This window comes from Panthera tigris, chromosome D2, assembly GCF_018350195.1.
Source record: "Panthera tigris isolate Pti1 chromosome D2, P.tigris_Pti1_mat1.1, whole genome shotgun sequence".
In the NCBI taxonomy this organism is placed as follows: Eukaryota; Metazoa; Chordata; class Mammalia; order Carnivora; family Felidae; genus Panthera; species Panthera tigris.
Genome location: NC_056670.1, coordinates 79,596,174 through 79,618,324, shown reverse-complemented (window position 1 = coordinate 79,618,324; position 22,151 = coordinate 79,596,174). Strand labels below are relative to the sequence as shown.

Genomic DNA, 22,151 nt, shown 5'->3' with positions numbered 1-22,151 from the left:
GCTGCCACTCCTGCCCTGTGGGCGTTAGAAGCTTGTCCTAAAAGCCTTTGGAGAATTGCCCCGACTCGACCACACCCACCGACCTGCCGATGGTTTAGAAAGTCGGCACCTCTAGAGGGCTGGCGAGGCTTTAGAGTTTTTGGAGGAAGGTGCCGTTGCCCTCAGGGCTGGACAGTCCTTTGTCTCTTGGGGACCCCTCTCTGGGACATCCCCTCCCAGGGTACAGCCATTCTCGGGGCTCAGGCAGGGGAGGGGGGTCAGGGTCCGCGCTCAGCTCTTGTCCTGCTGGGCTTTGGCCGGAACACTTCAGGTTCCTCAGAGGAATGAAAACCAGCCCAAATGCCAGAAGATTCCCTTAAATCCTGGCATCTGCCTCCATCTGTCCAGACTGATAAACCATGGCTTCCAGCGCTGCCCGAATTCTAGGCCCGGCTATTTCAAGTGAAGCGTAGGCCGCACCGTGGCTGTTCCACAAGACGACTGACCTCCAGCCTGGGGAAGGTTGGTCAGCCGGGATGTCAGACACTTTGTCCCCCGGCAGGTGGCCGTGACCAGATGGGCCAGGTAGAATGATGTGCTCGTGGGTGCTTTCATCCTCTGAGCTGTCTTCCTGAGGGCGTCGCCGAGACCCTGGACCTCTGGGCAGCCCTCATGGGGTGGAAACACAGCTGCTAGAATGGGGGTGCTCGTCACGGATGGCCCTGGGTCCTGTTTCCCGGCGCTTCCTGCCCAAGACTTCGGGTGGTTCTTTCAGGCTCTCGGCCACAGGGCCTGTGGGCCCGCCCTCACCAGCTGCCCACTGCTTGCTTCCCAGAAACACGGGGTCTAGAAGCACAGGGTGGGCCGGACGCGGGACGGGTAGGGGACCTGGGGGTGAGCCAAGCCGGGGGTCAGCGTCCCCGAGGCGACAGGCAGGCCTCGGAGACCCGGCCCTGCCTGGGGTCACAGTCTGTGGCCGGACAGGCCGGCTCTGCCTGCCGCCCCCGCCCCTCAGCCGGGTGCCCCGCAGTCCCGGAGCCCCCCCCACAGAACCGGGCCCGGCCCTGTCCTCCCCAGGGATCGCCGTGTGCAACATCCCGTCGGCGGCGGTGGAAGAGACGGCCGACTCCACTATCTGCCACATCCTCAACCTGTACCGGAGGAACACGTGGCTGTACCAGGCGCTGCGGGAGGGCACGCGGGTCCAGAGCGTCGAGCAGATCCGGGAGGTCGCCTCGGGAGCAGCCCGCATCCGCGGGGAGACGCTGGGCCTCATCGGCTTCGGTACGTGGCGCTGCCCAGCCCCGTCCCCGCCCACCGTGGCCGGTCCCCCGGGAGCCGGAGGAGCCGAGGCCGGTGAGGGCGAGACCGATGAGGGAGCTCCCCTGCCTGGGCGGCTGTGTCTGCCGTGGCTGGGTGGGCGGCAGGAGGGGCTGAGCCGAGTCTGAGCCGAGCGGACGGGTTCCCCGCGCACCAGGCCGGGGTGACAGCAGGGCGTCCCTGAAGGATCTTGAGCCAGACGGTGGCATGGGTGGCACGGTCAGGTCACCAGCTTAGAAAGTTCACCTGGGGTCAGGGGGGCAGGAAGAGGTCTTCCTGGCGACAGCCGGTGGCCCGGGGCGTATTTGGGGCAGGTTATCAAGGACCAGGTGGGCTGTGACAGGAAGCAGCCTGATGATGCAGCGTCAGGAACCCAGGGGCTCGGGTGGGTCCCACGCTGCGCACGGCAGGGGGGCGGGGGTGCTTGCTTGTGTTTGCCGAGTCTCCTCCCCACCGCATGGCCACTCCGTGGTTGAGGAGATGAACCGACCTCCCTGCCTCAGCGTCCCAGTCTGTACCTCGGGAAGGAAGCGAGACACAGGGCTGCCTCCTAGGACGCAAAGGAGGCATGAGAAGCACGGCCCGGGTAGTAAGTGCTGGGCTGGCTTCCAGAGGGCTCCCCAAACCGTCACTCCTCCTTAGCTCAGGGCTCTGCTTCCGGAAGACCGAGGGTCAGGACTGCTGGGACGGCCCGGGTGCCAGCTTGAACAAGGCAGAAGGAGCTGGGTTTCTTCAGGGGGTGCGCATCTTTCTAACTCCCGGGGTCTAAGAACCCAGGTGTCGGGGGTGATCACACTCACGCAGGAATCCTAAAACTACGTACGACGGAGGCTGGCGTACTTTCCTACAAAGGACCGCAGGAGACGCACATGCGGAGTGTGAGGCCCGCAGCGCCCTCTGCTGGTGCCCGGAGGCCTCCCGTTCTGCCAAGTGGCTCTTGGACGTGGTTCTTACTTAGAACGTTGGGCATTCTTCTGGGGTTTTTTCTGGGTTTATTTATTTTGAGAGAGAGAGAGAGAGAGGGATGTGCAAGTGGGGGAGGGGCAGAGGAGGAGAGAGAGAATCCCAAGCAGGCCCCGCACTGTCTGCACGGAGCCCGACGCGGAGCTCAAACTCGCGAACCACGGGATCGTGACCTGAGCCAAAATCAAGAGTCCGATCAACCGACGGAGCCCCCCAGGCGCCCCCGTCACACATCCTTCACCCCCGCAGCGGCCCAGCCCCGTGGTAGCAGCCACGGGCCCCAAGCTCTTCCTGGGGTCGTTTCTTTGGCCGAGCCCTTCGAAGGCTGCCCATCCTTTGAAGACCCTTTCAGTATATCGAGTCCCATGGTTTGAGCCCCGTGTGCCCCGGACTATAATCCAGCACCTGCCACATTCTCCATGCACTCTGATTGTGACGTCTCCTTGCCGCCTTCCAGAACTGCAGCTTTGGGAGGGGGTGGGAGGGGGCGCAGAGGTAGGCGGCCTGACTGCCACGGCTGCCCCTGGGGGCCGAAAGCCTTCGCCTGCCTGGGGCTCGGCTGAGAAGCCGCAGCAGAACCTGGAGCGTGCGGCGGGCAGGTCCCCGGCGTGGCCCCAGCCACGGTGCTCGAGGACAGCCACCAGGTCGGGAAGTTGCACAAAAACTGGAAGGGCCAGCCAGCCAGTGGCGACGACATCTGCATGCTTTTTTAAGGCCGAGGCCATTGGCCCTTCCTCCTGCAGGGCTCCGTCTTGACCAGGTCAGGAGCGGAGTGAAGTCCTCCAGTCTTGTAGAGATTTCACGACACCTCACGGCCTAGGTAGAAGCCCGGGAAAAGGTGAGGGTCAGGGAAGTCACGCACAGGTAGCAGCGCCCCCGGTGAAATCTGGGCGGGCTGCTCTCCGGCCCCCAGAGCCGCAGCCGGGAAACCCCATCTAGAAGCAAAGTGTGTCAGGACGTGGAAGTAAAGCAGGGGGCTGGGGGCCCGTGAGGTGGGGGAAGGGTGGGGGCCTCACTGTTGGGTGTGAGCCCCCAGCCGCCCTGCGTGGGGGCCCGTGGTCCCGTATTTCAGGTGCATCGGGGGTCTCGTAGGCCACTGCCGCACCCGCCTCCGGTGTGTCACCTTAGGTCACCTGCCTCCCCTGGCGGGGTGTGGCTGGGGTTCCTGCTTCGCCGCATCCAAGCGGGGACGTGGAAGGAGGGGGCCAGGAGGGACGGCCAGCTGCCGATCACCCTGCGGCCGTCCTGTAGAATGACCTCCTTAAACCTCCGCCACCAAGTCGCCCCCACGCGGGCTTCCTCGTTTGGAAAGGGACACCTTCCTTGTCCCTCCCTCCCCCCCTCCCCCGCACAGTTGAGCAGTGGTTTTAGATAAAGATGGACTGTGCACACTTCCCGCCCGAGTCCGTGCAAGCATCACTCCCGCTCCGGGAAGCAGGATTCGCTCGCCGCCCCTGGGGTTCGGGGGGTTTGTGCCAATGACTGCCACGTGGGAGTCAGGGAGGCCTCCGTGTCCCGGTAGGTGGTACGGGGTTCTGACCTGCTTAGAGGGGGGCGTGGGGCCTCCCCCGCGGGTCGGGGCACCCCCGCACACCTGAGAATTAGCCCGACAGGGACGTGCCTCCACCCCCCCACCCCCCGTCAAAGCGGTTCCCCTCGCCAGTTTGTGTCCAGGCCCGCTCTCCCCTGGTTCGCGTTGATCGCTTTGCCCCTTCCGGGAGCAAACCCAGTGCTAATTGGCAAGAGAACGTTCCCGGCTCCTGCCCTCGATGTCTAGAGAAAGCAAGCCCGGGTTGGGAAGCCTGCTGTGCCCACGGAAACAGAGGGGAGGGGTGATTCATGACCGTGAGGATATCGTTGATGGCTGGGGTAGGTGGAGTTCACTAGAACACTCTTTCTGGGTTTAAAATGTACGTAACAGGAAGTTAAAAAAAAAAAAAAAGAAAGGATGCCAATACAAGCCATAAGCCCTTTCCTCTTCACCCAGGAAGCTGGCCACCCCCTGCAGCCCCACTAAGCTAAGCAGCGCAAGCCTGCAGCGTCCCCAAGCTTTGGGCACAGGGCTGGGTCCAGGTGCCGGCTCCGGCCCCCAGAAATAGCGGAGGCAGCGACGCTGGGGCCCACGCAAGGCCTGGCACCCGGAGCGCTGTGCACTCGCTCACCCGGACTCTCTCTCTCTGCACAGGTCGCACGGGGCAGGCGGTTGCTGTTCGAGCCAAGGCCTTCGGATTCAGCGTCCTATTTTATGACCCCTACTTGCAGGATGGGATAGAGCGGTCCCTGGGCGTACAGAGGGTCTACACCCTGCAGGACTTACTGTACCAGAGCGACTGTGTCTCCTTGCACTGTAATCTCAACGAACATAACCACCACCTCATCAATGACTTTACTATAAAGCAGGTAACGGGACCTAGGTCCCCTCAGCCCCCGGAAACGTCCATCAGAACCAAAAGGGGGACGGGAAACGGTCCGCGGACACACTGGCAAAAAAGGAAGACAGTCCCCTAAGACGTGAATGAGAAGCCAGGTGAGGCCCCTCGGCAGGATGGGCCAGGTGGAGCTGGGACTGGCAGGAGCTACCCAGCAGGGACCTGCCTTAATGAGGTTTGGCCTCCAGGCAGCGACAGGCAGGTGACAGGTCACAGCTCCAACCGGCCTGCCCTCCGGCCCTCTCTCAGGATCGGCAGAAACTGACCCAGCTGCCTCCAGCTGTCGCCGAGACACCACACTGCCTTCCTCCCAAGTGCTGCACACGCGTTCAGTAGCCAGGTGGACAGGACTCCTCTGGGCCGCGGCTGGCGTCTCGAAACCGCAGTACAGGTGCCTTCCGGCGCGGTGGCATCTAACGGCTCTTCCTTCCTCCCACAGATGAGGCAAGGAGCTTTCCTAGTGAACGCGGCCCGCGGCGGGCTGGTGGACGAGAAGGCCTTAGCGCAAGCCCTCAAGGAAGGCAGGATACGAGGGGCAGCCCTCGACGTGCACGAATCGGAGCCTTTCAGGTGAGCCTGGCGGGCTGCTGGCACGCGTGTTACCCCGGCTCCCGGCCTCACGCCAGGAACTCCCAGGGCCCACTTCTATACCTGGCTGCCCCCGCCCCCACCGTGAACTTGGGGCACTTTCCCAGAGAAGCAGCTCCTTGGGCAGGAAAGGAGAGACCTTCTCCGGCCTCTGTCCTGAGGGCTACGCTGTACTTGAAGCGAGCGTGGGAGGGCCAGGGGGCCCCCGGGGGGAGGCAGAAGGCGCCTGAAAGGAAGAAGAATGGTGTGTTGGTCGGCCGAGGCTTCCTCTGTCCCCTGGGCTATTGATTCTTAGAGACCGGCTGGCCAGTCCTGCGTAGATGGTTCCTCCTCCGTTCTGAGTCCCTGATTACTCCTGACACCCCTCGTAAGAGTCTTGGTATGTTCTTAAACTCCCAGCCTTTAGGAGACATACTACCCAACGTTCCTCTACACAAGCCAAAGAGCCCATCCTCCACCCGGGCGGGAGCTCCCTTTTGACCAATAGGATAGGGGCTGATATGCACGTTTTCTCATTTGCTGCGTTTTTGTACATTTGCCCAGCTTTGCTCAGGGTCCCTTGAAAGATGCACCGAATCTCATTTGTACGCCCCACACAGCTTGGTATAGTGAGCAAGCCTCACTAGAGATGCGGGAGGCAGCCGCCACCGAGATCCGCCGGGCCATCACAGGTGAGCCCTCCCTCTGCACCCCTTGCAGCCGGCGCCTGGCGTGAGCCCCCCGCGGTTCAGGTGCTCCTGGTACCGGTCACACACACACACACACACACACACACACACACACACGGGAGGGGTGACGGAGGCTTGCGACGGGCAGAGAGAGTTTAGGGATCAAGTTGATTCCATTTTGAACGAATTGACACAGTTTATTCGAGCCCTGAACTGAATTTCAGACAAAACCGATTTCCTCTCTCATTGGCCATCGTAAGCATGCGAACTGCGGAGGGACCCCGAGCTCCTTTGTGCTCTGGCTGAGGTCTGGGGTGAAGAGTTTGGTGTGTGGGCCCTGGAACACGGCACATTTTCTGAAAATCGAAGGGTCGGCCCTCTTTTTATAAAGAGACTTTACAGTCAGTTGGTGGTTCTCACCAGTACCAGCTACGAAGTAGAATATTTAACTCACTCCTTACAAAACACATAGGATTCTGGGATGCCTGAGTGGCTCAGTCGGTTGGGCACCCAACTTCGGCTCAGGTCATGATCTCACGGCTCGTGGGTTCGAGCCCCGCGTCGGGCTCTGTGCTGACAGCTCGGAGCCTGGAGCCTGATTCGGGTTCTGTGCCTCCCTCTCTCTCTGCCCCAACCCACTCGCATTCTGTCTCTGTCTCTCTCAAAAATAAACAAACATTAAAAAAAAAAAAAATTTAAAAACACATAGGATTCATTTTAATCATCGTGTTCCAGGTCGCATCCCCGAAAGCTTAAGAAACTGTGTGAACAAGGAATTCTTTGTCACAACAGCTCCCTGGTCAGTAATAGATCAGCAAGCCATTCATCCGGAGCTCAACGGCGCCACATACAGGTGAGGAGCGGGATGGCACTGGCCGAGGCTGGAGTGCCGCTCAGGGGAGATGGGAGGAGAGTGGCATCAGCTACCGGACCTGAGTGCTCCCGGCATGATCTCTACAGTCCTTCGTCCCGATGCCCAATTTCTATGGAGCAAACACAACTCTCGGATGCAGCCTCGAGTCCGGGCTCCTATTTATAAAGGGAGCAGGAGTGGGTCTGATCACTGCAAGAACCCCCACTGCATTCCAGGCCACTGCAAAACCAGAGGGCTTCTAGGTGAAAAGGTACTGGAAAGATTTTCAAGTGAAAGGGCATGTTGGTGACTCTTTCTGGTTTGAATCCTCTGGCCCAGAGCCTGGTGCTTTCGACTGGGGAGAGTGCCCGCAACACACGGGTTCTCAGTGACGAGAAAGCTTGGCCCGGGGCATGTGTGATGGAGGCAGTGCAGGGGCATCTGCTCCGGGGACACGAGCCACGGCCCCTTAGAAGGGAGCAGAACTTCACTGGTGGTCATTTCCCCTGGCTCTCTTTTCCGCGCCGTGCTGGGCTCACAGAATCACTGTTCCTGCTTCATAAAGGAGCCGCAGCCTTGAGCACTCCAGAAGGGAGTCTTTGTCTTGCTTACTGGAACGCACAGTTGCCCCATCCCTGGCAATATCCACATACCAGGCCAGATCATTCTCTCCTGGGAACCTGTCCCGTGCATCGTGGGGTGTGCAGCAGAGGCCCTGCCCTCCACCAGTGCCTCGCGCTTCCAACCGGAATAACCGGAAATGGCTCTAGCTGTTGCCTGACATCCCCTGTGGCAAACCACCGCTCTAACCACCGGGGCCGGGGACACAGAAACACAGCTCGTGTAGCGGGACCCACACATGCAGGCCCGGACTCGGGGGAAGTTATGCTGCTTTCTTCACGGTCTCCTGGCTTCCCCATCAGTGCCGGACCCTGGTTCCCGCTCCGCACTGTTGTCCTTTAGAGGCCACAGCGTTAATTCTTACTTTTGACAGACCAAGACCCCGTGGCCCCTCGGAATACTTCTGCTTGAGGGGCTGTCGCTCACAGGATCCTATTCACCCGAGTCCGGGATTTTTGAGCGCTGAACAGTTGTGACAGGCTACAGGAGGGGAGCCAGGAGTAAAGGGCTTGATACCTTTGAGGAGGAGGAGTCTTGGAATTCTAAAGCACCTGCCCCCTAAGTATGTTTCATCCTAGGGATGTTTAAATACACTGACTCACATTTGCCTAAGAACCGTATGTTCTGTAGGCGGCTTAATGCCACGTGTCCCTGCACACACAGCGACCTGTGTGCCCGCGACATCAGATGGCCCCATCACCAGCTCCCCTCTCCCCCTGCCGCTGTGTCCAGGCCACGACAGCACGGAGCTAGCTCGCCTAGGAGGCCACACTTAACTATCAAAGAGGACTTCATACGGCCTGTTGGGAAGTCATTAAAAGCATCGATATGTCTTTTTTGTGCAGAGTATTTCCCAAATGTAGTACGGGCTGGTCCTGTTGTGTGACCGGAAACTTCCAGATTGAACTAAACAGACTTTATTGCGAATTAAACGTCCGCGCTTTAGATTTTTCACATAGAGGTCTCCTTGCATTGGGGGTGAGGGGTGACAAAGTAACTCCTAAAAAACCAACCCGAAGCAGGCAGAGCCAAGCGCTTGGCCACTTCCAGCCCGGGACTCACTGGCCCTTTCTGTGTGTGCTCCTCAGATACCCGCCAGGCATCGTGGGCGTGGCTCCCGGAGGACTTCCTGCGGCCATGGAAGGGATCATCCCCGGAGGCATCCCGGTGACTCACAATCTCCCCACCGTGGCACACCCTTCCCAAGCTCCCTCTCCCAACCAGCCTACAAAACACGGGGACAATAGAGAGCACCCCAATGAGCAATAGCAGAGAATGACGAACGGTCATCCTTCAGATAAACCTGGGACCAAGAGACAGTGACAAATAGATGAACTAAGGAAAAGGAATCTGACCGTCTTTTTAACCGATTCCGGACACACGCCTCACTGATGTCGCAGTGTTACATACGAGCTAGACGCCGAGACGCGGGGAAGCAGAAGCTGTCGTCTGGTTACGGAAGCGCTGAAAAGACTAGGACGTGATTTATTAACGACCAACTTCTGTTATTGTGTGTTACGTTCTTCATCTGTGCATCAAATCACAAAGAATAAATAGATCTTTTTCCTTTATCAGCCCCTTGGGCACAGCAGGTCCTCAACACCTTGCTCTAGAATGTTGCATCTGAAGTTCCAAACGTCAAAATAAAAAATGCTAAGAGGAAATCCCCCTCCTGTGACTCTAGTCCCTTCGGTCCGTGGGGGCTGGTGACCTCTTTTTGCTAATAGGAAGATTCAATTACTACAAGATGGGGAGGAGACTGTTGGCCTGTGTCACACAACCGCAAGCATAGGATCGAGGACCATACAGCCTCCTGTACAGAAGCCTCTCTCCCATCTGAACTGCATACTGAGCGGGCGAGTTGGTTGTGAAGTCAGTAATACCCTCTGATGATGCAAAAAAAAAAAAAAAAAAGAAAGAAAGAAAAAAAAAGAAAAAAAGAAAAAGTATTAAGTTTCACAAGCTGTTTGTACTCAAATATATTTTCTCAGTTTCAGATCCTCAGCTATTTTATTGAGTGGAAAGTCTTGAGCTAAAAGAGTTCAAGAAAAATAATGTTGCATTTCCTTATGTCTCAGGAAACACTTTTTATGGTAACTTGTCAGATTGTCTATGAACAAACCCACTTTTTTAGACATTGATAAAGTCTTCTTTTCTTCACGTGATATTTTATACAAGAACACTTCAGGTGTGTTATTAGATGTGACTGATTTTAACAAATCCTATTAGATTTGTATCAACTAGTTACATGTTATATTCATAGTCTTTTGTGAATCATCGCCTTTTTGTTTAAAAGATGGCCTATTTTGAGCCTTTGTATAGGTACATTCCTGTTTTTGTGACAAAAAGAAAAAAAAAAAAAAAAACCTTTAAAACTGTCCCAAACAGAAAAATAATGGCTATCAGAACTGTTTTGTTTTCGTGTGAGTCACCGTTCCTGTATTTGTTTATTGTAAAGGTGGACATATAGCGTTCAGTGCAGTTTTCAATAAAAAGTAATAAAAATTTGTTAATTTCTGAAATTCAAGTACATCTCACCCACGTAAAAGTTCTCCACTTGAGATGTTTTAAAAGCAAATACATTTTCGATCAGCCAGTTTCCGATTCCCGTTACTTCAGGCAGGGTTCAAAGATGAGCAGTTTCCTTGTCTACCTATTCATAACCAGACTCAAGAATGCTGATGATCACCCGGGAAAAGTCAAAACCTCACGTTACGAGGCCCATCGCTATCAGATGATGCCATCCTTCGGATGGAACTAGGTCGATTCAAGAAACAAAATGGGTCAAGTTAGAGAGTTCGGCTTTTAATTTGCCCAAAAGCAAAATTACCTGGCTCAAGCATTAATGCAGGAAGGGAAGTGAATCTCAGAATTCTTTTAAGTGATATTTACAAAGCAGTGTTGCAAAATGGTAACATCAGGCATTTCCGTCGGTTAAGAACTTAGATGTAAAGGATTCTCCTTCTCGACTAGCATTAAACCCCTTTGTACTCGTGGCCCGTGCAGGTACCAGTCAACCAGTCCCGTCCAATTCCAGGCACCAAACTCCCTCTCGCTCCCTTCCCATTAAGAAAAGGGCGTCTTCAAAGCATCAACCTCCCTCCCTCGGGTGAAGGTGGTGGTCCCACCTCAGCCCTCCCAGAAAAATCACATCGAAACAGCCTCCTCTGGACAGGCAGGAGCACGTGGTTACTGACCCACCCCCCCAGGAAACCCAATGGGAGCTGAACATCCTCGTCATAACCAGGATGTTGGCAACGAGGGCGTGACACGTGCACACGAGATTCCCCGCCTGCCTAAAGAGAGCGGTGCTCCCTTAACACAGACGGAGTCTGGGACACGGTGAGCCTAGAGTCGGAAACAAAAAGGCCGGTTCCAGTCCGTGGTGCACCTAGGTTTTGTTTAATTAGAACAGAAAACACCACACTGTATTCTCCCTAAAAAAACAAACCATAAAGTTAATTCCATACAGTTCTGGTATTGCTGTCCAGAGTCCACCAAGACGTGACCTTCGAGAAAGGACCGCGTACTCTCATCTTGGGAATGACAGCCATGGCTATTCAATCGCTCAAGAGCTGAACCTAGCATTGACTCACCAACATTCTGGCCTCTTCCAGCCAATCTGCTGTGAAAACCATTTAAAGCCCTGTCCCTGCCTGGAGCCTAGGACATGCAATCCTCTACCTTTCCCACAGGGAAGAACGCTGTACCTGTTAAACTAGGTGTGGTCGGGATCACTGATCATAAATAAATAAATAAAGAGGCACCTCAGGGGAAACCACTCAGCAGACCACCACACACAGGCTAAATACTGAGCCTATGCTTTCTGGACAGCACTGACTGCAGTGTAGACCATAGTGACTAGATGCTTCTCTCTCAAGCATTTCTCTTTGGCTTCTTCAGTTGGGAGGGCAGTGTGCTTACCAGCAACTAGAACAGGATCTGTGCCCACTGAAGAGTTATTCCTACGTATGGAGAAACGTTTACAGAGATGCTATGCTAAGTAGTCGGACAGCCTTCTAAAAAATTACTGACCAAAATGAAAGTAAACCACAGTCAATCTGTAGGAAAACATACCCACCTGGAACAGTAACATTTACCATCATTACATCACATTTCATTTATACGGAATCAAATTGCAAGAGTTTCCTGCAAGTTTGAGCATACAGCAAAAGCGATCCTTCATTCCGGGAGTATCTTTCAATGGACATTTCTGAGAGGAGAAAGAACTAAAAGGACATCTCCTGGGTGTTTTTCTATTTTTAGTATTCCAGCATCAAATTAGAGGCTGTGCACATTTCAAACACCATCTAAACAGAACTGAGAAGAAAACAAGTATTTAAAGGTTTCTCGCGGCCTTTTCATCAAAGGGAAGGAAGCGTGTGCGGGGGGGGGGGGGGGGGGGGGTCCTTTCCAAATTCCTTTGCCACGTCAATAGTCTACAAAGTGCTTATCAGGACACGAAGTCTTTGTGCTCCTGAGATAGGTCTGAAATTTTTACCCAGTATTGAACATATACCTGAAGTGGTCAAATAATACTTTTTATAAAAAAATTTCTATCTAAGATTATAGTTTGAACTTTTAAATAAGAATGGCCACAATTAACCAACATGCACAAATTCTCAGACTGCTCTGAGAAATTCATTATACAATGCATCTACCACCTTACTGCGTTTTTAAGTCTTTATTCTATGCTTAACTGATTCCCAATTAGCCCAAGCAAAGGCATGCCTCCCTGACACAATTGGCCGAAAGCAGAGCTGAGGATAAAAGGAAGCGTTCCAAAGAGCCTCCGCGTGGCAATTTGGGAGAACGTTGTCAACTGCGTCAAGTGAGCGAATTGCACACAACTGACGTAGTCACGCGTGGGCCTGCGCCCCGAGCGCTTCCCTGACATCCAGGGAGGAACTGTTCCCGAGGACACTGCCGTGTGGACTCTGGTGGAAGAACCCTCATTTTAAGGGCACTTTTCCAAACGAATAAATGCCTGAATACCGAAAAGGGGCCTATCAGGAGCTTTTAAAAAGGACAAAATAATAGAAACCCAAACCCTTTCCAAAACAAGGGAATGACGTCTGTATGAGGTTCCCTCAATCCTTACTTTCCTTCCTCGCAGTTTGTTCCTTCAAGATTTGGTTTCATTTTATGGGGCACAACAGGAACTAAATTATTAATAAAATAAAAGCTTGTTTTTATTTTTACGTGTGGCTGTGGATAATCTGTACAAAAAGCTTCCAGATCTCTGATGAGCTCTAGCGAGACTCAACGTAAAGTGGATCTTTTAAGGTCGAAGTAGAATGTCGGGTTCTACTTAAGAAAGAAGATCTCGGAGGAACAGAGAGTCATCTGCCGTGTGCTTTTGGAGGTGCCCGTGCTGAAAAAAACATCTCGATAATATGAAGAGGCTGGTACAACTTGTCCTATGACACAACTTCTTACACAACCACATGCGTTACATTTATAGACAGATTTACAATTTGAAAGGGAAAAAGTTCTGTCTTCATAAAATTAGGGTTTTTTTTTTTTCTTTTTTACAAACTGTAGTCCAAACAAAGGTCTCCGTCTCCTCACGCAGCAGATCCGTCGTCTCCACCGGGTGTGGACAAGAGACACCCCTCCCGGCAGGTCCAGCCACATCTGGGTCCCTCGACGCCCCCCACGCCGCCGGGGGCGCGCACCACACTGGCTCTGGGGTCGCCGCAGAGCCGAGACCCTGGTCTTCTGCTCTCGGGTCTTGTTTTCATTCATCTTCATCGTCGTCGTCTTCCTCTCCGTCGGACAGGGAGGTACAAGGCCGGATCTGTCTGTAGCGGTCGAGCCACTTCTCCACCATGTGCGTGACCAGCGGGTGGTTGCGCCGCCGAGAGCTCTTTTGCAGGGCCACCAGCACGCCGCCCTCGGTCACACAGCAGTCCAGCCACTCCCGGAGTAGCTTCTCCTGCTGCTCCTCGTTACCTAGCTTTTGGAGGGATGTGAAGAGGGAAGACAGGATCACAGATCAGAGGCCTGCTGGGAAAAACGCATGGAAACATAGCTGGTAGGATTACTGATGAAAGGGTCGAAGCAACAAACTTCACATGGTTTCAGCCTCTTGTCAATTTTACGATTAAAACCCAGTTTCCTACGGTTAAACAGAAAAACATCAGTGGTGGGGGCGCCTGGGTGGCTCGGTGGGTTGAGCGTCAGGGCTTTGGCTCAGGTCATGATCTCACAGTTCGTGAGTTCGAGCCCCGCATCGGCCTCTGTGCTGTTGGCTCGGAGCCTGGAGCCTGCTTCGGATTCTGTGTCTCCCTCTCTCTCTGCCCCTCCCCTGCTCACTCTTTCTTTCATTCATTCATTCATTCATTCATTCTCTCTCTCTCTCTCAAAAATAAACATTAAAAAAAAAATTCAGTAGGAAAATTGGCAGAAAAAGACCTCGAGGGGAAGAACCATCTAGTAATAGGTTAATTTGTTTGCCAGAACAGGAAAAACCAAATGTTAACCTAATAAACCTATCATGGCAAAGAAAAGGCTAGAAAAACAAAGTCTCAGCTTCAAACACATGACAAGGTAAGTTTATTCAGTATTTACAGAATGAAGTTATAAAAATTATGGTCTATTAATTTTTTTCTTAATGTGATTATAACAGTTTTATAATAATGACTAGTACATTAAATAAAAGACCAACAATTTTTGTAAGAATGTGCGTTTTCTGAGAGCGTTCTTTCTGCGCATCCTCGCCATCACCCCTGCCTAGGTCTCCACCTCCCTCCCCTCCCCACCCTCCGACCTGGGCTCCCGCTCCCCCCCCCCCCCCCCCGCTGCCCAGGCACCTCATCTCCACCCTGAGCAGCTGGTGTTCCTCTACTGGGCAAGCTGGTTGTTGGCTTCCCAGCTTGCAAAGTCAAAGCCAAGGCTTTAAAAGGCTGCTGCTGAGCGAGCCCCTTGCCATCCCTTAGCCCTTCGACCCCTCACTGCCGGGCTTTGTGGTACCCCCTCTACCTACCACCCTCATCCTCCGTATCCTGCAAGACTCCTCTTCCGGGTCTCGGGGCAGGGTCACCTCCTCCTCAGACGCCTTTGGTTACCACCCGATTAAAAATGTTTGTTTTCTTTCTCTTTCTTTTCTTTCTCTTTCTTTCTTTCTTTTCTTTCTTTCTCTCTCTCTCTCTCGATTTATTCATTTATTCAAGAGAGAGGGAGACAGAATCGGAAGGAGGCTCCAGGCTCCAAGCTATCAGCACAGAGCCTGATGGCGGGGCCCGAACTCACGAGCCGTGAGATCTTGACCTGAGCCGAAGTCGGACGCTCAACCGACCGAGCCCCCCAGCGGCCCCTGGTTACCACCCGATTTAAATCACCAGGCCCAAGTCCCCCGTTGTCCCCTCCCCCCGTCTTTCTACTTTTGCCCTCAGCGCTCCTTGCTACCTGAGAGGGAGGGTGCGGGGGACTTCGGTCTTCGCGTCACCGCTGAAATCTCCACGTGACACAACCCACCCCACAGCTGAAAAAAGGTAACCTTCGGAGTCTGGCTGACCTGTATTTACACAAAGGGACACTAAGTACGACCGAATCCGAAGCTTCCGCTGGCAGCACGGGGAACACCCCACCGGAGGGGTGTCCCGGGCCGGGCTGTGGCACAGACGCTGGAAGAGCCAACGGGAGCGACGCGCTCTCACCTCCTGAGCAGAAAGAAAGTGCACGTGCAGTAACTTCCTCTCGCTGTCCACCAGAGGCAAGAACGTGACAGTGACGTCGTCGTCCGTGTTCAGGTTAGCACCAGCACCTCGGTGGCCGTAGCCATCATTTTCCATGGCAACCAAAGCAGAGAAGTGGCCCCTTGTATAGCCCAGAGCGATCGGACTTTTCCAGCAAAAACTCTGTTCCCACAACAAAGGCAAATAAACACCTGGAGGGAAGAGAGACCAGCACAATAGGGTCATCGGGACTGGGCTGCAAAACGTATCCTACAGAAGGAGACTTCGGAAATACAAAATACACTTGAGTAAGGGCTTACCTTGAAACCGAGTATATCCTAAAGTTTCTCCCCGGAAACTTTTATAATATTTCACTCCATAAACTATAATTGGTCGTCTAAGAATATGTGCAAGTACAAAAATGTGCGTCTGTTCCAAGCTTGCTCCAGGCTGTGCGGGGTAAAATAAAAAAGTAATTTCTCTTTAAAACGTTCACCGCCACCCAGGAAAACCGATGTGCAGAGCACAGAGCTCCTCCCCGTCCGTGCGCTAGATCCGTTTTTCTCTTTTAAAGAACACCGTCAAGCTAAGTGAGCATAAAATTCTGCAAATTCTTCCAACGCCATCATAAAGGAGATCTGCGAAGCGTACGTATACAGGTGTCTTTCACTATCCAAACTCAAGAAGCCAACAGACCGGGGTGAATACTGATCACAGGAACAAAAGGCGCAGACAGCGAGGGACGCCCGGTGCACGGTGACCGCCCGCTGGGGAAGGTCCCTGCGAAACCCGCACCCACGACGAGGTCCTCCCCAAGTAAAAAGAGGAGCTGCTATTTCTGGCAACCTTAAACGGCAGCACCACCTAATTCAAGACGACTACACGGGCCCACCGCCCCTCTGACAACAAATGGGACAACACGTTTTCAGAAAGTACACGTCACAGCTGTAAAACAGCCACTGTGACAGAAGGTACTTCGTTCACAGGGTTCAAATAAACCACAGTGCTCTCTGCAAAGAAAAGGAATGGTCTCCTGTGTGTTTCTGAATGTTCCAGTTCGCTATACTGAACATGCTTCGTGGAATAAAACTAGCTTGAAAGCCAGAACCTGACAGGAACGACCATGCACAATTCGTTTTTTATAAAAGTTCATTCCCAAGTTAATTACAAAGAGCTCCACCTGTTGGCCATGGCACCTCCCCCCGTGGGCCCGACAGCAGAGCACCGGGACCGGAGTGCCCGCCGCCCGCACAGTGATCTTCGTTAAGTGCCCCCTCGGACACAGAATTAGTAGGTAGATGAAACGGGCCCAATGCCACCTTTCTAAGCAGACGACATGTATGAAGAGCAATCTGAAAAGGTTACGTAAGCCCTTACGATCATCACAGGTCAACTTTCGTCTTGTCACTCAATGGAACTGCGAAACGCGACCAGAAACCAAGGCACCCGCTGCCAAGCCAAGCCAAGCACTCTTCTGCTCCTCCCAAGCCACCTGCAATCTGGCTTCCGCGTGCACATCAAGGGACTGAAGAACACGCAACACGCCTCGCGGCATTCTCACCTGGCTGGCAAGAGACAGTATGAATGCCCAGTCTTCTTGCCACTGTTCTTCCCTCAAGGAGAAATGTAAACCAAAGCTCTGAGAATACCACGATTCCCAATCTTTCCAACGTGTGTAAAACCTAAAACGGCAAGACAGTAAACAATTAGCCTTCTGTAAGCAGTACGTTTAATGTGCCAGTCATTTAATGTAGTCTTTAAGCAATTCATGTAAAGAGGCGAACAATTTTATCAATTTTCCCCAGTTTGCCATTTATTTTCACATCAAAAATGCCTACGCTCTACCAGCAGACATCACGTAACATGTTCTCACCAGAACTTTAAACACTAATAATGAGATCAATTCATTTCAAATGTCTACTACTGACTGACGGAGTTCAAAAAGAAATAGAACATTCGGAATCATCTGAGATTGTGGATATAATCAAAGACACTACCATTTTACGTTAATGTATAGAACTCACTACTGGGTCACTGTGTAAACAACAGACTGGAAAATAGCCCACTTATTCACTAGGTGTATCAACATCGCTCCCAGAGCAAGGCCCTAATGCTCTTCAGTTCGATGAAGGCTCAGAGAAGTGAGGAAAGTAGCAAAGAAAAATCTGTAACTAGCAGAGGTTGGTTCACGAGGTTTAAGGAAAGAAGCGATCTCCAGACATCAAAGTGCAAAGCGAATCAGCAAGTGATACAGAAGCTATGGCATGTTTTCCAGAGAACCTAGCCAAAATCACGAAGGTGGCTACACTAAACAAATTTTCAATGCAGATGAGACCGCATTCTACTGGAAGAAGATGCCATCTAGGACTGGTATAGCTAGAGAGGAGAAGTCAGTGCCTGGCTTCAAAACACAGGCTGACTCTCTTGTTAAGGGGGCTAATGCCGCTGGTGACTTTAAGTTGAAGCCAATGCTCACTGACCGTTCCAAAAATCCCAAGGCCCTTAAAACTGTGCTAAATACACTCTTGCTCTATAAAAAGAACAACAAAGCCTGGATAACAGTACGTCCATTTACAATACACTTTACTAAATATTTTAAGCCCGCTATTAATGCCTACCCCTCATGAAACTCCTTTCAAAATATTACTGCTCACCGACAACGCACCTGCTCGCCCAAGAGTTCTGATGGAGATAACCAGATTAATGTTTTCATGCCTGACAACACCATACCCACTCTGCAGCTTATGATCAAGGAGTAATTTCAACTTTCTAGGCATTATTTGAAGTAAGGCTATTGCTGCCATAGACACAGACTCCTCAGATGGATTTGAGCAAAGGAAACTGAAAAGCGTCTGGAAAGGATTCACCATTCTGGATGCAATTAAGAACATTCCTGATTCATGTAAAGAGGTCAAAATATCAACAGGAGTTTAGAAGGAGTTGATTCCAACCCTCACGGAGGACTTTGGGGGGCTCAAGACTTGCGTGGAGGAAGTTAACTGTACATGTGGTGGAAACAGCAGAGAACTAACTAGAAGGGGGGCCCGAAGACGGGACTAGGCTGCTGCCATCTTGTGACAGAGTTGGAACGGACGAGGACTTGCTTCTCATGGATGAGCAATGAAAGGGTTTTTTGCAATGGAATCTAATCCTGGTGAAGCTGCCGTGAAGACTGTTGAAATGACAACAGAGTGATTTAGAACACGACGACCGTAGTTGATGCAGCAGTGGCAGGCTCTGAGGGGACGCACTCTGATTTTGAAAGAAGTTCTAAGAAAAATGCCATCAAATCACATCGCACGCTACAGAGAAACCATTCATGAAAGGAAAGGTCAATCGATAACTTCACCGGCGTCTTATTTTAAGAAACTGCCACGGCCACCCCGGCCTTCAGCAACCACCACTCCGATCAGCTGGTAACCATCAACATCAAGGCAAGACCCTTCACCGGCAAAAAGACTATGACTCACTCAAAGTTCCACTGACGCTCAGGGCTTCTTCTTTTTTTTTTTTTTTTTTTTTTTTTTTTTTAGACCTACTGCTATAGCACTGACTACGGACTACAGGATACTGTAAACATGAACTTCCATATGCACTGAGGAAACCAAAATACTCCTTTGGCTCACTTTATTAAGACAGTCACTTTACTGCAGTGGTCTGGAACTGAACCCACGTATCTCTGAGGTATGCCTGTACGTATTATACGCTGAATCGGGAAGGTTCTAGGTTTGCCAGCCAGGGAGCTTAGTTTTGTTTTTTTTTTCTTTTTCAGGTGACTTCAAAGTTCTCCCCTATTGCATTATGCTTTGATCGATAATTTTGCTCTCAAGGAAATTATTCAACTGCTCTCGTTTTCGAATTCTCGAGAGTGCTTCCATTCAGTACCGTTTACTGCACGCTTACTATGTGTCACGCTACTGGAGGCACTACGTCTTCCACGATGAAACACAACAAAACCTCTGTTCTCACAGAGTTTACATTCTAATGGACTGCACGTAATCCCTAAATGCTGACAACAAAATTCACAACTAGTAAGTGCTCAAAAATTATATAGAGATACTAGGGTAATAAAGTTATTTGGAGTAAGGTCATTATCATTACTCTGTCGGCATTCAAGTAGGTGTAAGAGAAAAAAGCACCTTTTCATTAATTTAAGTTTCTTTCGGCCTCGGTTTTCTCATGGAGACGATGTATGTAATACAGAACCAAGAAGATATCGTAAGTCAAGTCAGTATAAAGCCAAACTATGAGTCACAAGCACAGCCGTCATTTCCACTGATTAATACCCCAGTGGGTGAATTTACAGTTCAAGGCTAGTTATATACTTGACTGGATGACAGGGTAAAGCAAAAACATATACAGGATCCCCCCGCTATCGGACAGTTCACTTTGCGCCCCTCCACTTTTACCAAAGACCTACATTAGCACCTGCTTTTGCCAAAACGCAATCTGAAGAGGATCTTCACGGCTACAAAACGGTCGCCGGATCTTTGCTTTGCGCCGTTTCGAAAGCTGACAGAAGGTTTCACAGAAATGCTACTTTTGGATAGCAAGGAAAATCTGTATACATAAAGGGCATTTGTGAGGTAACCGGAAGATGGGTTATGCACTGTACGTTGAATTACAGGGTCGTGGTTGATTTTTTTTTTCAAGTTTATGTATTTTGAGAGAAAGAGCGCACGTGTGCACGCGTGAGAAGGGGAAGGGCAGAGAGGAGAGAGAGAATCCCGAGCAGGCTCCACGCCGCCCGCCTCAGGGTTCAATCTCAAGAACCGTGAGCTCGTGACCTGAGATGAAATGAAGAGCCGGATGCCTGACTGAGCCCCCCAGGTGCCCCACACTACCGATTTCCTTAGACGTGGTAATGAGGATACGGTTGGGTAAGAGAATATCCTTGTCCTTCAAAGATACATGGTGAAATACCGACCGGTACAAAGCATCGTGATGACTTAAACTCACGAGCAGAGGGAAGTGCTTACACACGCAGAGACGGAGCACACGCGGCTAACCATTAGCCATTGGGCAATCCAATGAAGGAACACTGGGGTCTGGCGCACTGATTTTTTAACCTTTCTATGGATTTCAAAATGTGCAAAATAATATGTGGTCTGAAGACTATGTCCCTAAGGAAAAAAACCTCACAACACAATACCAACATAATCTTTTCAATATTAAACACAACTATGAAATCATAATACTTAAAAATGGGGGCAAAGACCTTATCACTATTTAAGGCTACTACTGCAGTGTTAAATGTTTCTATGCTAAAGCCCAGCAAAAAGGTATAAAAGTCATCAAAATGTTCCAAATGTCTCAATGCGCAAAGTCCAATTTTTCCCGCCTAGCTTCCACAGGAAATATAACAGGAGAAAACTATCCCAACACTAAGGAAATGACTCAGCAGGAGCATGCCTGGTTTTACACAGGGAAGGGTGCCAGCTCACCAATGTGAACAGTCATGCAGGCTGTCATGCAGGGCTTTCCGAAGCACCGAGTCCTTGTCATAAATGCCCCAGGTAGCTTGTAGCACTGAATCAAGTAAGCAGTCTCCTGCGGTCCGGTTCCAAAGCGCATACAGTCGACTGTCCAAACGGGTAGCCAACTCCAAAGACCAGTTTATAATTGGAGATTCTTCTTCTAACTCTGTATAAGGAATTTAAATATCAAGTCCATTCTTTTTGTTTTTTTGTTTTTTAATGTTTATTTGGGGGGGGGGGGTGGGCAGAGTGTGGGCAGGGGAAGTACAGAGAGAGATAAGGAAACACAGAATCCGAAGCAGGCTCCGGGCTCTGAGCTGTCAGCACAGAGCCCAATTTGGGGCTCAAACCCACAAACCGCAAATCAAAGACTGAACGACTGAGACACCCAAGTGCCCCAAAATAACATGTTTGTTTTCATGCCTATGCAATTCAGGACTATTCACTGGAGGAAAGAACCCACTCTGTAGATATATTAATAAGTTTATGTGTAATTTACTATTAAACACGTAAATAATTTTGATCAAGTGAAATATAAACCTTCTGAGTAGTGGAAACATCTTGTGGCTCTACAATATTTTTCTCAACTTTTCAGTTCTTTACAATTTATTTTCTAAAAATGTTTAATATGGAAATATACTCATCCTAGAACAGGAAGTAGAAAACCATGGTGGAACATTTTTATACCTTTATTTATTCCCTGTATCACAGTTAAGAGCCATGAATAAGCATTCGTCATTTTTTTTTTCCAGTTTTACCGAGATAAAATCGACAGAATGAACATTTTTTTTTTAAATGTTTATCTATTTTGATAGAGAAAGACCATGAGCAGCAGACTGGCCCGGGGGGGGGGGGGGGGGGGGGCGGGGAAGGTTGCAAGCAGCTCCATCTGCACGGTCAGTGCAAAGCCCAATGAGGGGATTGAACCCACAAACCCTGAGATCACGACCTGAGCCAAAATCAAGAGTCGGACACCCAACCAACCGAGCCACTCAGGCACCCCGACAGAATGAACATTTTTAACGCCACAATGTGACACTGAGGGACTTTCCGTTTTCAATTAAAGTAAAAATAAAACAAGTCAACCATACAACTGAAGTGCTCCAAACCTTAGAAAACAAAGAGCTTAGGGAAATTAAACTAAATCACACTCATTAATTCCACACTTACCTTTCTGAACATCTCTATCGAGCACCTCATCAAATAATTTTTCTTGGACTGTTGGAGGCAAGTCTTCAATATCTACAAATCAAAAAACAGACTTAAAAGATTTTCTTACGTTTCGTAACTTAATTTGATACCAGCATCTAACAGAAACTTCCTCTAAAATAACTCCCTTGTCAGTGAAGGTGGTCGGGTAGCTTCTTTTAAAAACCATGCATAGGGGCCCCTGGGTGGCTCAGTCGGTTGAGTGTCCGACTTCAGCTCAGGTCATGGTCTCCCAGCTCGTGGGTCCGAGCCTGGAGCCTCCTTCGGATTCTGTGTCTCCCTCTCTCTGCCCCTCCCCTGCTCACACTCTCTCTCTCAAAAATAAATAAACATTAAAAAATATAGATTTTAAAAAACATGCATGT

General features: G+C 51.0%; 2 protein-coding genes across 13 annotated transcripts in view; one reads left to right on the top strand and one right to left on the bottom strand.

Moving 5' to 3' along the window:
- Positions 1 to 8,729, top strand: part of CTBP2 (C-terminal binding protein 2) — a 159,181-nt gene extending 150,452 nt beyond the window's left edge. For all 5 annotated transcript variants that reach the window (XM_042961275.1, XM_042961277.1, XM_042961276.1 and 2 more), the window contains 6 exons: positions 1,057 to 1,263; positions 4,448 to 4,662; positions 5,131 to 5,261; positions 5,823 to 5,950; positions 6,683 to 6,800; positions 8,510 to 8,729. In XM_042961275.1, coding sequence (XP_042817209.1) covers positions 1,057 to 1,263; positions 4,448 to 4,662; positions 5,131 to 5,261; positions 5,823 to 5,950; positions 6,683 to 6,800; positions 8,510 to 8,690 — 980 coding nt within the window. In that variant the 3' untranslated portion in view covers positions 8,691 to 8,729. The remainder of the gene's footprint in view (positions 1 to 1,056; positions 1,264 to 4,447; positions 4,663 to 5,130; positions 5,262 to 5,822; positions 5,951 to 6,682; positions 6,801 to 8,509) is intronic.
- Positions 8,730 to 10,205: 1,476 nt separating this feature from the next.
- ZRANB1 (zinc finger RANBP2-type containing 1) overlaps positions 10,206 to 22,151 on the bottom strand; it is a 63,283-nt gene continuing 51,337 nt past the window's right edge. For 6 of the 8 annotated variants that reach the window (XM_042961270.1, XM_042961272.1, XM_042961271.1 and 3 more), the window contains 6 exons: positions 21,748 to 21,819; positions 20,545 to 20,743; positions 16,662 to 16,782; positions 15,421 to 15,550; positions 15,083 to 15,312; positions 10,206 to 13,380 (listed from right to left, as the gene is read on the bottom strand). In XM_042961270.1, coding sequence (XP_042817204.1) covers positions 13,162 to 13,380; positions 15,083 to 15,312; positions 15,421 to 15,550; positions 16,662 to 16,782; positions 20,545 to 20,743; positions 21,748 to 21,819 — 971 coding nt within the window. In that variant the 3' untranslated portion in view covers positions 10,206 to 13,161. The other 2 variants (XM_042961274.1, XM_042961273.1) reach the window with 2 other exon arrangements.